Here is a 15,005-nt window from a genome sequence, read left to right on the forward strand (position 1 = left end):
ACGTGAAACATTTTGTTTTCACCTGACCCAGGGTTACATTCTTCGGCGCCCTGAGAGAATCCAGCCGGCTCAGGGTGGCCCCTAAATGTAGTTAACCATGTTCTAGCTATTCCACTCTGTATTGTAACCATCAGGCACTTCGTTAGATGAGATGAAAAAATTGCCTTTTGTGGTCAGTTGCTGCTTTAGAGCAGTGGTTCTTAACCAAGATGACTTTATCCCCCAGAAGATATTTGGCAATGTCTGGAGACACTTCTGACTGCCCAAACGGGTGGGGTGGGGAAGGGAGAGAACTGCTATTGGCATCGCAGGGAAAAAAACCGGGGGTGTGATACATCACCCAAGGCACAGGACACCCCACAGCGGAGAATTATCCACTCCAAAATATCTGTAATGCTAAGGTAGAGAAACCTCGGTTTAGAGCAAACCACCCTGGACCCGACCCCACCGAAAAAGCTGCCAAGACCCCAGATTAAGAATTCTGTGACCAGGTGCTCAGGGGCTCCTAACAGCTGGTAGCTTGTACTTCTTGTCTCTCTTTCTCATTGCCAGTCCTGACAGATTAAAGAGACAATACAAAGGTTGTCTGAGCTAAATAAAATTTGACCGTTTCACACCAAACGAGAGAATGTGAATCTTATATGACAAGAAATTATGCTAAAACTTCTCCTCATGGTGTTAACAATCCCATGAAGAGGGGGTTTATGGCTCCATTTTAATCTTGAGGAGACAGAGGCTCAGGGACCTTGGCCACAAGTCTGAAGGCAGGAAGCTGGTGAGGACTGTGAGATCGTCCTGTTCCACGTTTTCCAAACTGTGGGCTGCGACTTGTTAGTGGGTCACAAAATCAATTTGCTGCATCACAATGCACATTTTTAACGCAAATAAAATAGGAAATAATAGCGAATATAAGAGTACAAACAGTTTCGTAAAGCCGTTTCTGCCAGTCGGCCGTGGTCAAAAAGACTGATAGCCAGCAGTCTAGTCCCGGTACTGCTGTGCAGACGAAGAAAAAGGGGCCCGGGAGGGTGGGCAACTTGTAAGCGGCCACCAGCCATTTGGGGACCTGGGACCAAGTCCAGCTTTTTGCTAAGTTGATGCCTCTGCCAGTACCAGGTGCACGGCCTGGGTGTCTAGATGGGATGGAGACCTGGAAGAGCAGTACCCCTGAACAAAGACTGGGACGTGGAGCCAGGGCAAGATGGAGACACTGTGCCCACCCCTTCCCACACCAACCTAACCCAGGAGGCCTCTTCCTTTCAACCAACAGCACTTTCCCAAATACAGTGAGGGGGAGACCTGGCTGGTAGTGGCCTCACCCAGAAAACTAAATTTCTGGCTCACCCTACCAAATGAAACATCAGAGCAGAGCATGGTACCGTGGGGACCATTTTGACTAACATCCACCACTCCCATCTGAGCCAGATGAGACAGGGAGTGGGCTGCTTCCACATTTTCTGAAATTCACCTGAGGGGTGCCCCAATTTTGAAGTGTTGAACTGTAGTCTGTAGATAGAAATAGCTGCTTCGAGGTCAGTCATGGGGCTTTTGGGGAAAAAGGTCACAGAGCCAAGTGGAGTGGAGCCTCTCTTCATTAACACAGGAAAGCTGTTTTTGAGGCTTAGGAGACCTGATAAAGCGGGCTGGGAATTCATTATTTTAAAAAAGGATCTCAGAAAATACCTCTTGTTTGAAGAATCAGTTGTTTAACATGTTTTAAAACCTTTTGGGTCTTTCTTGGAACCAATATGCTCGGAAACTGTAGACAATGTATTCCTATGAACTAAGTTTCCCTTTCAGTTCATTTTCTGACCTGGTTAAAGCAGCCCAGCAACATGGCCAGAGGCTTCTTTGATTCAGGAGGTAAAAGATGGTAACTACTCCTGTAGTCAGTGTTACTTTCCAGGCTAAGGAATACAAATGTTCCTCCTCCAAAGCCCCACTTCTCACATGGTGGCAACACGAGTGGCCAGGCAAGGCATAAAATGGCCTAAGATGACATGCATTACTGTGCCTAGCTTACTACATCTGTCCTCATGCACTTTTCCTTTAAGATTCTGAACACAAGGTGTCCCTCCGTGCAGGGCAGACTTGTGTATTCACACCACATGTGATGCAGGCACCCGGAGGACAAGGGGCGCGTAACATGGAACAGCGTTCCCCTGACACGCAAACAGCTGGCAAAGAACACCATCCACCTGGTCGCCATGCTCGGAAATCCTGACCAACAGATTGGACATTCTGTGAATACAACCGGAAACACAGAAGCAACACAACTAATACAAATATTGAGCTACACGAAGAGCATCATTAAAATAAACTTCCCAGTGAGACAGCACCAGCCCACCCACAGACACAGAAGGAAGGAGGGAAGGGACAAGTGAGCACGACAGCAAAGAAGCTAAAGCAACTACTGAACAGAGGGAGCTGATTCATGGTAGCACAGGCTTCTTACACAGTTGAGACTTCTGGTGCATCAAGAACACGCTGCTCTGCCAACGAGAGAGCTCTGCAGTGCGCTGGGCAATTAGGAGCTTAAACGAGCTACGGAAATAGCAGGCTCACCTTCTCAAAAAGTAACTTCACATCTGTGCTTGCTTTCAGGAGAAATGCTAGTCCAAGGAAGACTAGGGGGAGCCTTTCTTTACCTCCTGGAAATATGAGGAAGTAGCCCCCCGCCCCACCACTGTCCTGAGCACTCCCTGCTGCTGTGCTAGAGACCCCCCCCGCCCCCCGTCCTGGGACTGAAGTCCTTCTGCACAGACACCTAACCCAACACCATGGTCCCAGGGCCTGTGACAGCACCCTGAACAGAGAGTATCAGCACAGTCACGCACATTGCTCCTTGTCAGGAAAATACCTCTAGAGCCATTTCCCATAGGGACGGCTCCACATCCAAGCTGCCCCTCTCCAGCACCTTCAGCCATGTTTTAAATGACTGCTATTTACTATACATTTAAAAGCCCTGATGATAACTGAAAGGGACTATCCTTGTATGTTTGGTCAAGGAGAAGCACCAAGAGTAAAGTCAGAATCTTCATTTTCCCAGCAAATAACAATTCTTTCTCCCATGAAATGTTCTGTCACTTAAAATAAAGGCAGATGGTTAGTCAACGAAATTCCTGCTAATCAGTGTCACAATAAATCACACTTAACTAATAAAGTTTCTAGAACATACCCTGGTTGGCCAAAATCCTGTTGCTTTTCTGGTTCTGAGTGACCTTTCAAGGAAACCTCACAGTGAGATAAGCTGTCAACGTAACTGACTATGTGCCAAGGCCTAGGAGGGCCTGGGAAGGGGGCAAGGCAGTGGCACGTTAGGCCTCAGGGCCTTAAGGCCCTGATCTGGGCCCTACCCACCCCTGACCTCAACCCTGCAGGCCCCAGAGCAGGGGTCAACAAACTCAGAAGGGGGCAGGCCAAACCAGCCCACAGCTAGAAGTGGTGTGGACGTTTTAGAGGAAGGAACAACAACAAAAAGAATTATCTTGAGATGTGATAATTATATGAAATTCAAGTTTCAGGGTCCATAAACAGCTTTACTGAAACACAGGCACGTCTGTTCGTTTACATACTGCCTATGGCAGCTACAACAGCAAAGTTGAATAGTTAGTTGTGACAGAAACCGTATGGCCTGAAATACTAAAATCTGCTCCTTTACAGAAAAGCCTGCTGACCCGTATCCTAGAACATGCCATGCTCACACCTTTGCACTTGCTGTCACCTCTGTATGGAAATCACTCCTGGCCCCTTGGCTTTGTATGGCCAACTCCTTCTTGCCCTTAGGTCCTGGCTCAAATGTCACTTTCTCTTGTGGCCTTTCCTGAACTCTACCTAGAGACACCTAGCTCACTTTCACCTGCAATCTCCTTTGTAGCTCTTATCTGAAACTATCCTGCTCATTTCCTTATGAGCTGTCGTTCTAGAAGAATCCAAACTTCCTGAGGGTGACCCTTGCCACTGCTGTATCCCTAGTGACTGGCAGAGTATTTGTGAACTGCATGGACGCTGACCACGCTAGTTACTTAAACCAGTCAAGCCTCCCTCAGGCCCCAGTCTCTCATAACCAAAGAGCCAAGCCTGAAGAGACTGCTCTGGCTTTGGGCATCATGATGCAGTCTGAGATGCAAAGAAGCAACCAAAATAAAACCTGTTATATTTCCCGAAGGTTTAAGAAGTTACGTATAACAACTAAGTTGAGCTGTAAGTTAAGAACACAGTGTGCTTTATGTTTATGCCAACAGGAGAGGGTTGGGGGGACCAGGGTCTACCACCTCCCAGCTTCTGGCAAAAAGTGGAGGAGTGACAGGTGCCCAGCACCTGCTTTGATCCTCCCACCTTCGTCTGCCCACTGCCTGTCACTGGGGCCTGGCATTTCAGTGGTATTCAGCTCTGATTAAAGCATAACCTCATGCCTATAAATAGAGACCTCTATAAAACACTAATTAAAAATAACAAGCTGGCATTTGGAAACTCCTATAAACAAAAATATAAGAGCTGAAATAAACAGCAACAGTTGCACGTTTGATCTATGCTGAGATGGGTAAAAAGCTACATATGTCTTCTCTGGAGTTTTTCAATTAACTCCTGAATTTACATAAGGGTTTTAACATGTATAACAGTGCCCATCTTACCTTTTAATCTAATAATGAGCTGGCTTTTCTCCATTTACTCCATTTTAAGAATTGTGAAGTTAATTTTTAATAATATTTTATTTAACCCAACATGTCCAAAGTATCATTTTGAGAAGACATTACTGAGACATTTTGCTTCCTCTTTTTATACTATGTCTCCAGTATCTGCTACGCATAGTTCACACTTACAGCACACCTCAATTCAGAACAGCCACATGTGCCTAATGGCTGCCTTACTGGACTGTACAGTTTTTAAACGTTCACTTATTCTCAACTGAACACAAATCAAACCTACTTGCCTTTAAGGAGTTTTATATAAGAGAGTCCGTGTGCTTTTTTACTTTAGATGACTAAATAATTTATTATTTTATATATTTAGAAAACTCTGGAACTCATCCTAGGGTTCACATTGCATTCTTCACAATAAGCTAAAAGATATTAAGGACCCCATCATATTGCTTTCCCACAAGCATCCAAGTTTGCTTTTCAAACCATGGCTGTTAGATTTAGTTTTCATTTCCTTGACACATGGCTCCTTTCCTGTCCTAACTGAATACAACTAAGAAGCTCTGGCACATCTCAGCCCAGTTTTCTTAATGTGCAACAGGACGGCACCACCATCATGCACAAGATGACCCACCCAAGTTTATAATTCAAAAACATTCCACCCGCCTGCTCATTCCTTTAGGAGACTTATGTCCATCTTAATGATTTAAGAAGAAAGAGGGAAAAACTTAGGACCTCAAAATACCCTGGTAATGACCAGGATCAGAGGTCCCCTGCTGGAGCAAGCGCAACCAGGGAAGCAGTTTACTCTTTGCTCGAAGTGCTGCTTTTCACTCGTAAGACACAGCATGGGATGCTGCTTACAGAGAGTTCCAACAGCTGGGGACGCAATGGGATCATACTTCACCAACAGTGAGGACCCACAGTGTAAATCCTGAGGGTGTTCCTGGTTACCTCTGCATCCTGCTCCGAGAGGTGGTACGTCCTCTCAAGTCTTTGCAGAGTTCGGGGATTCAGAGTCCTCTGCTCCAAGAGATGCTCCAGAAGCAAGACCAGCTGGTCTGGAAGAAGCTGAGGACAAAACCAAACAGCCTGTGAAAATGCCATTCAGCTTACAAGAAATTAAACCCAAACGTTTAGACCAAAGACAGCAAATCCAGGGTAACCCTGGGGACTCCCAGCAGCTGCTGAAACATTGGAAGACTGTAGACTTTACTATGGTAAAACCTCAAGGTTTACCTTGTATCCCCAAAGACACTGCATTCTGGGGTCTGATTAAGCCCTATTCTCCATGGCTTCTCATGTCAGTTCTATATTTAAGAGCAGATCAAAAACTGAGTCTACCTTGTTTATTTTTTTAGGTTGTACACCATGAATTTTTTTTTAAGGTGTACAACATGATGACTTAAATGTATACATACACTGTGAATGATAAAAACTGTGCTTATCTTAGGGCTTCCCTGGTGGCACAGCGGTTGAGAGTCCGCCTGCCGATGCAGGGGACACGGGTTCGTGCCCCGGTCCGGGAAGATCCCACATGCCGCGGAGTAGCTGGGCCTGTGAGCCATGGCCACTGAGCCTGCGCGTCCGGAGCCTGTGCTCCACAATGGGAGAGGCCACAACAGTGAGAGGCCCACGTACCGCAAAAAACAAACAAACAAACAAACAAAAACCTGTGCTTATCTTAATAAAACATTATCATGGTTTTATTAGATCTTTTTCTCTACAGCATGCATATGCCAAAAAAGGTCATTTAGCCTAGACAAATACTCAAGAAACCGTCTGATCTTAGGTAAACACATGGAAGTTTAACAGAAATAAGCAACTTTCAAATTTCCTTCTTTAGCATGTGACTTGCAAATGTACACCAAGAAATAAAAAGCATGTAATGAAACTAGAACCATGTTTCACAATCCCTCTATTACAAAATCTGTAAGTTTATTATTCCATTAAAAAGAAGGTTGTATGTATGATTACACACACACACACACACACACACACACACACACACACACACGCCCAACCACACAAGGTCACTCAGATCCCTGAGTTTTCATACAGGATAAGTAAAAATGGTATTACCACTTAAGGGCAAAGAGAGCAAGACGTTTTTATATGGTTCAAAAATAACACAAACTAATCTGTGAACAAACAATACTTGTGAAATCCAAGAACTTAAAATATCTGTCTTATTCACTCTTGTACCACAGTGCCTAGATCAGACTCTAGCACAGAGCAGCACACAAACGGTTAACAGAAGAAAAAAATTCAATTTAAGACACATCTTGTAGGAACCAAAATGTATTTATTCTAAAATGAAGGTTTTAAAATAACTACTATGAATTCCACCATTCTCGACATTTAGCTTTTCTCCATTCCTGATTATGCCCAGGCAATCCTGTCAACTAACCCAAATTTACAGTTCTGGAAGTCAATACTAGAGCAACAGGATATTCACAAGAACACCTGGATTTTAATCCCCATTTAGTTACTCTAAAAGAAATTTCAAAAATTATTGGCTTCTCCCCTACCTCTCTTTACCTTTCAGCCCCCAAGTGTGCACTGCACCTCTGCCTCCCTCTCCATTCACACACACACTCTTCCAAAATGCACTTGCAGGAAAACCCAGCAGAGACGGCATGCATGAAATTTACTACATAATTCCACAAAGAAAGCATTTCTTATCTTTCCTCACCTCACCTTTCTAAGGTCTAATTAAACCGCCACTTCCCTCTAGACAGACAGACACAAATGCACACCACTTGATTCTTGGTTATTTTCATTTCATAACATCACTCCACCCACCACAGAGTCATGCTGTGGCTCCTCTCTCAGGCTGAGAGGAGAAACAAGGTGCTTCAGCAAAACCAGAGGGTTACGATTCAGCACTGACCTGTGAGGTTATATATGAGAACACTTAATTTCCTTCCATTAGAACTACTGTGTCTGTAAGATGCTTTAAAGATATCAAATTACTATATACTAGTACAAAAATGCCATGTTTCCATTTTCTACAGTTTTAGACACATGAGGCTACTTGTATGATATTAAAAGAAATTTGCTGTTTTATAAAACAGACCAAATTCAGAACCACCAGCTTCTGGGGAGCATGCGTACCCTTGTATACCACGGGCACCATGAGCACTTGGCAGGCAGGCACTCATGGCCGCCGGCAGAGGGAGGAGTCTTACCCAGCCTCTGGCATTCCCGACCCGGCAGCAGAGCTGACACTTTGTTCTCAGCCTTTCTTGTGGCCCCTCTTATTGTAGTTCCATCTTCTCAGCTCGGCCCAGCTGGGCCTGGCACCCAGGCTCCCTCTGCCCTCCTTCCCATCCATCTCACCCTGCAGCCTCCCTCTCTGGATCTTCCTTCCCTATGTTCCAAGAGGGGCCCCTTCTCTGGTGGAGGCTAAGCCTTCAGCCCCAGCCATGAGTGTGCCCCTCATTCCCCCCTAAGGCCACTCTCCCTGACTGCCCTCCTGCATTTGAACCCTTCTCATGGAGTCTACCCTTTCTCCCCAAAATGGTCTCTCCCCACCTGCCCCACTACATCCCTTTCCAAAGTGTGCTCCAGATGGCTCCCACCCTGCGGCGGGCCTAGGTGCCCGTCCAGCAGCAGCCCATCTGTCTGTACAGGGGCAGGGGAGGGGAGGGTCCCAGATTGGGTCAGAATGGCTAGCCAGTCCTGCATCCCCACGCGCACGCTCAAAACCGGTCAGCAGTGCTTCTACAGGCAGCCAATCCAGGGCAGCAACAGCTACTCAAGAAGACCGCTTCTGGGGAAGGGCCCAGCCTGATACAGCACAGAACACCCATGGGCTGCGGGTGGCGGCCTCATTCGCTAACTAAGTGCAGCAGGAACAAGCCCGGCCAACTTTCAGAACTGCAGAAAAGGGAAGAGTAGAAAGAAAAGCATCTCCCTATTACGTGCCTGCGCTTACAAAGAGGCCTATTGTTAGAACCCAAGCTTAGGATTTGGTTTAAGCTAGAGAGACCCAGGGAGGAAAGAAACCCTGAGTAAGACAACTAGCTTGGTCCTCAACTTACCCCAGCTGGGTTTGACCAACAAACTCCTGTTTAATATCAGAGAATTACTAACATGGGAACCTATCAAAATATCTGGATTCACACTTTTGTATCTCTCGCAGTTTTCTTCTAAGCAAAAAGTTCATACACACCTGCACAGAGAAACAGAACCAGAAGGATCACTGACAGCTTTCGTCTTCTCATTTTATGCAATGGAAAAATATCTAAAGCCAAGCCCCCTGACTTCAGATGGGCAGCCGAGATGGAAGGGAGGGAGTCAAGCCTTTGCGGTTCTTTGTTCAGTTTAATTTACTTTAATTGGAGAAAGGCAAAGAACAAGCATGCACACACCCCACCAGCTCTCCCTCCTCCTTCACTAAGGTGCCTGCTTGCTCAGAGGTGGGCAGGGGCACCAAGGACCAACACAGAGGCTGAGAACATTCCTCCATGATGCTGAGAGGTCTTCGGAACGGACTTGTGTAAGTGACTCTCCTTAGTAAAACCACCTGTAGCCATCTGGCTTTCAACTGTCATTCCTCCAATTCGGGGGGAAGGGGGGGCTCGTATTTCAAATCGGTGATCAAATGCTATTTTAGTACATAGGCAAAATTCAGTCTCTCTCACTCACAAATGAGTACGTGAACATTACATAATTTTTACATGAGATTACAGACCCTGAAAAGAGAATACTGAAGCAAAAATGTGGCAAGCAGCTTGCTTTAGTACAGCATACTTCTCTTTGTAAAATAAACACTCCCTATAAAGCCACCCTATAATGAAAAAGAAGTACTAAGTAATAAACCAAAATGTTCGCAAAGTAACTGAGAGAGATCATACACCAGCAAACGTGTTCAGACGCAGTGCTGGGTGCCACCCGCCCTGGCAGCAAGCACAGGGGTGTTAGGAAATGCCGTGTGGGTCACTCCACTCCCACCCATGTAGAAATCAAATTAAATTTCACATGACTTCTAGGCCCACTGTGTTTAATACAGCAGTGTGGGGCGGTGGGGTGGAGACAGACACGGCTTTAGTCACAGCATGGAGTGATTAAGAAAAATAAAGCACATGCTTCAGAGCATTATCTCCTGAGAAAGCAGCTCGTTCAAACATTAGAAAAAGAAACTGCCTTTATTGCTGAGGGTCTAGGAGTGCTCACACCCACAGTTCAACAGTGAGAGGAAGAGCAAGTTCTTTCCTTTCCACAAACTAGGAACTCACGATGAGGTTATTATTTTTTCCGTATGGAAACCAGCTCGGTATTTTTTAAATGCATCTGCCTCAGAAACTTAGACAAAATAAGAGTGGGGTGCCAAAGTCATGTGGGCACTTGAAATAGAGGACTTCACAACACTGGAACACTTACTCGAACACAAACAATAAAACACCAAAGGAGGTCAATACATTGAGATTTGTTAAGAATTCTGGAAGTCTGTGTTCTTGCTCTAAACATGGAGGATTCCATGGCTGCTAATTACCCAGAAACGCACAAAGAGAAAAAAAGTCTACCTCGTAATTTTTCCCAGTCAGCCTAAGGGTTGAGGCAAGTTGCACAAGTTTGAACAGTTCTAAAGAGTTCTTACACAGGCTCTTGGAAAGAAAATATGGATTTTCCAAACGCACCCTCCTAGTCTACAAGCAGCACAAAGAAAACGAACCTTGACTCTTCCAGAAGCCTAGAAACCTCTTTCTACTGTCACGGGGGCATCACTCACTCCTGGCTCCCTGAAGACCAACCACACAACCGAGGTCCTCCACCATTTCTTCTATAAACAGGACTCCGAAAGGGCCAGCTAGGCTCCTAGATCAGAAAGTGCCCCATACGCATCTCACTACTGACCTTCCACAGGCAGGACCAACACAGGGAACCCGGGGCCCGCGAACATCCACGTCCACTGCCCGTGCCCCTCCAAAAGCAAAGGAGGGCACCTCCCCTCACAGCCCAGCTGGCGCGCTGCAGCCACACACGAAGGAAGTCTCAGACTCCCAGACGGGGAATGAGCCTAGGACTAATGCAGCCACCGACGGACAGTGGCGTGAGTTCTATTATTACCTCACTATCACTCTGGGATCTGCGCCTAAATGAAGCATGCTTCCTCCCTGATGCCATTTCCTTTTATCCTGGCTGGAGACTAAATGCAGATCAATGGGGGCAAAATACATATGATGTCACTTCAATTTATAGCAATGGCCTCCCTCTCTTTCGGTCTGCCTGAAATACACAGAAAGATCAATTCTTCCCAAAAATGGTTAAAAAATGCTTAGGGAGCATTCTTCTTCCAGAAAAGCATTCTCTGCTATATTTGTCTATGTTACTACGGCAGGAACTGTTTACACTGAACAAAAACAGAAAAAATGGGGGAGGGAGGAAAAAAATCTCAAATTCTCCTGTACGCTGGCTGAGATTCAACACAAGCAGGGTCCAAACCAGAATTGGGGAGGCTGACCTTTGAAAGTCACATGTATTCTGGCATAGAGGCACAAAAGAGACAGCAGTTCTCCTTTGCCCCTTGGATTAAAAAGGTAATCCCACAGATATAAAAGGTCTTTTTAATAAGATTTCCCCCAAAGTCTAACAAATTCCTTTCTACTCTTCCCAGAAAACACATCCACCACACTACCCACCCTCAGGTGCCCTGAAGAGTATCAGAACTCTGGTGAAGTTGACCTTGCCTACTCCAAACACTGGCCAGGACCATGGTTCTCACTTCATTGTTTGTATAGGATCTTTCATCTGGCACTTTCTTAATGATAAACATTTTTAAGTGACAAAAATGAACTATTTGATAATATATACATAGGAGAGTGTCTGGCCAAGAGCTGTTGTCAACAAGGATATCATGATATAATTAAAATGGTTTGAGTCTAAAACAGTAACTTATATAGAAGAAAAACACAATTGTTCTGAACTGCTTCTAGAAACAAAACTTACAAAAGAAAAACCATCCTTTCCATGTTGAAGAAAAACAATACATTTTAAAGAACTGACGAATTTAAGAATTAAAGTCTCTGGTTCACATTATTTTGGGGACATAAATTTGATTTGCCAACCAATGAAAGTCACTAAATAAAATTAAAAGTGAAAATAATTTTCTTCAAAAATAAGGAAATCATTGAATAGATGTATTTATCCAGCATAATCAGTATTTCTGATTATCAAACATCTTTAGGGAGTATGCCTATGGACAAATTTTAGGAAAATTCGAGCAGAAGAAAATATTTATATAATTCAGTTCACATAGAAAAAAAGCATATTTACTATATTTTGGGGAAAACAATTCTAACAGCTACAGTTGAAAAAGACTACCGAACTTTTGAGCCATAGTTTGGTTGTGGTGCTTCCAAAAGTGACACCACAGTGACCAAAACAGACACCATCATTAGCAAAGAGTACCTGAAATAATTCATTGGCATAAATCATTCTCATATCTCACTCATGTCAGATTATAAGGGTCAAATTTTCATGTGCTAACACTTCCCTAACTTTTGTAAAAAACATTACCCAAACTATATGCAATTTGATACAAAGCGTATTATTTAAACTACATTAAATGCAGTCCTCCTGTCAACTCTTATAATCACGTGTACACTTATGGTTTATGTTATAACACAGTTTGAAAATAAATCTTTGTACACACTCAAATTGAAAATTCCCAAGTATTTTATAAGAGATTCTTGGTATCTTTGCGTCTGCCTTCCCTATTCAGGAACTTGCCAGACCAATAACCAAAGGGGCCAAAGGGAGACCATTCCTGATCTGAATTTTATGCTTCTCAAGAAAAACATCGCGCATGAAGAAGAAACTATAAATTCCTAAGTGATTCAGTCCATTCACCCTGCCATAATAACACTTATGCTCCAGGCAGGGCTTGTTTAAGGCTTTCTAAAGAATTTGGAACACTTGAAAGGCTCAGAGAATACGTCTAATTTTTCTCGTATTCACAGGTTTTTGGTTTGTTTTTACTTTTAATAGAAATCTGCTTCTTTTCCTTTCTTTAGAATTAATGCTCTTATCTAAGTTAATATTGTATTTAATAATTGATTTATTTATCTTAAGAGTATACATTTTATGAATCTGAGTTCCTAAGTTGTAAAGTGATATTTTCTAATTCAAAATTCTGGTTGCATACCAACTGATTTATGAACCTCCAAAAGTCCACCATATGAATATACCTTTACCGTGAAAACTGTCAGTCAAAATCTGTGTGTCAAAATCGTGGCTATGGTATATAACCATCACACAACAGAATATCACACAGCTATTAAAAAGAATGAGATGCTAACTGTTTCTGTAATATGCTGAGATGGAGAGAAATATTATTAAGTGGGGGGAAAAGTTAAGAACAGAACATAGACTATGGCTGAATTTGCGTGAAAAATTTTCTAAAGATACACAAAAAGGAATTAAGCAACTCTTCACATCAACTTTTCTCTGAGTAACCTACATGAGCAGCTAGCTGCCTGGCCTTTTTCTTTTTCCTGCCTCCAGATCAAGCTGAACTATTTTTCTTAAAACATGTTAAAAATTTCCCAATAATTTACTTAAAGAAGAGAAGATCCACTTTATGAAGAAATTTAATACTGCAATCTAAGCACTGAAATGCATAAATGATTAAAGCACATGCTCTAACAAAATACTGAGCTAGCAACCTGGAAACCAGGGGCTTCTATAAAGCAGTTAGAAGCAGATCCCCTAGCAGGAGTGTGCACCAAGAAATCTATCAGAGCCTCTCTATTCTTAGTCATAACAACAGTATTTCAAAGCAACATAGGTCTCAAAAGTTCTGATGTCAATACTTCTCTGCGTAGAGATGAATACCATTAAATATAAGACATAAGTTCTGTGCGAGCAATGCGCGAATACTGAAAGAATTTTAGAGCAGCTCCCTCACTGTGATCTGTTGAAAGTCAGCCTTCGGCATAAGGGTTTATAAGAAATAAAGAATAAAAAAAAAGAAACATTGTAAGAATTTAAAATTTTCCAAATGCTTTGCAAATATACATGAAGCACTGCATCAGTCACGTGCTCAGATTTTTATGTTGTCATTTATAATATAAATGAACCATCAAATATTTTCAGAGTTTTTTCCAAGGGAAAAACCAGTAACTGTAATTTCATTCAAACCAGAATTTTTTCCTATCTTTCTTCAACTTCTGCTATTACTCCCAATATATCAAAATCAGATCATCTGCGAGGGATTATTTGTTACAAATTTAACACTCCTAGAAAATAACTGCATCAACATTAGATTCTTCTGGGCAACATTCAGTTGAGTTTATTTTCTATAGCTAGCCCTATGTTCCTGGCAAAAAGTGATAATATGCACAAAATTAAGGTGTTCATATGCACAAATACAAAATTCTTAGGAATATTCAGTATGAAAACAGTTTTCCTCTATAAATTACAGGTGATTAGCAAATGGGGGGGGGCGGAACCTAAGCATTTACCGAAATTAAGCTCCTTAAAATTTTACAGACAAAAATAGGATCCTCCTCTTTTAAGTTTAAACAAGAATAACTGAGTTCAAATAAAACCATATTTCAACTTCTATAAAAAGAATGTACCTTTTTAAGGCAACTCCCTAAGGGATGGAACCCTATCATTTCATGTGCCACCTACCTCATGCCAGATACTCAAATGTTTATCAAATTTAAATAAAGGACTTAATGTCCAATCCGGTAAGATGGAGTAATACAGAAAAATGACTGCAAGAACAGCTGTCAAGCAACCATTCAGTGATTTAAATAAAACTATACTGAAAGAAAATTTATATAGCGACACATGAAAATTCAAGCCAGAAGTGATTCTCACTTCTAAACGAAAACGAATCCAAAAATACACAACTTAAATATATCAATTTTAAAAGTTTTGTAAACCTTCTGTATAATAGATTCTTACTCTAAAAGCGAATGGTAAAATAACGGAAATGCCTCCTCAATTATAATCGACTGTAATCAACAAAATGATGGTTCTGCGATGTTTTTAAAGAACTAATCTAATGAATAAGCTAGACTGTAGTGTTTGTAACAATCCATTTTGCGCTAAATGCAATGACTCAATAGTATGTCTTACAAAGACCTGTCCCTTTGCTTTCCACAGCCTCCTTGTTAAAACCTGTTATTAGATTAATTTTTAAAAATTATCAAAACTAACATCTATAAAAAAGTAAGCCACAAAAGCATTTTAGAGATAATGACACTAACAAGAGTTGCAAGGTGAGAAAAAGACAAGAAACAGAAGGAAGGAGAAACGAAGTCACACGCTGGCGCTTGGCTCAGACAAACGACTTGGGAATGGACACACACATATACTCAACAAATTTTTAAGGAGAGAGCATAATTT

The 15,005-nt window shown here is 42.6% G+C and overlaps 1 protein-coding gene across 21 annotated transcripts in view; it reads right to left on the minus strand.

The window, feature by feature from the left end:
* AOPEP (aminopeptidase O (putative)) overlaps positions 1 to 15,005 on the minus strand; it is a 539,402-nt gene that overhangs the window by 207,924 nt on the left and 316,473 nt on the right. For 9 of the 21 annotated variants that reach the window (XR_007478127.1, XR_007478129.1, XR_007478126.1 and 6 more), the window contains one exon: positions 5,565 to 5,711. The exons of 4 other annotated variants lie outside the window; for them this stretch is intronic. Coding sequence is in view for 12 of the 17 variants with exons in the window: in XM_049711495.1 (XP_049567452.1) it covers positions 5,565 to 5,711 (147 nt within the window). In the remaining 5 variants the exon portion in view is untranslated. The remainder of the gene's footprint in view (positions 1 to 5,564; positions 5,712 to 15,005) is intronic. 8 more of the 21 variants (XR_007478130.1, XR_007478128.1, XM_004283037.4 and 5 more) reach the window with 1 other exon arrangement.

The sequence above is a fragment of the Orcinus orca genome, chromosome 6, assembly GCF_937001465.1.
Source record: "Orcinus orca chromosome 6, mOrcOrc1.1, whole genome shotgun sequence".
NCBI lineage: Eukaryota > Metazoa > Chordata > Mammalia > Artiodactyla > Delphinidae > Orcinus > Orcinus orca.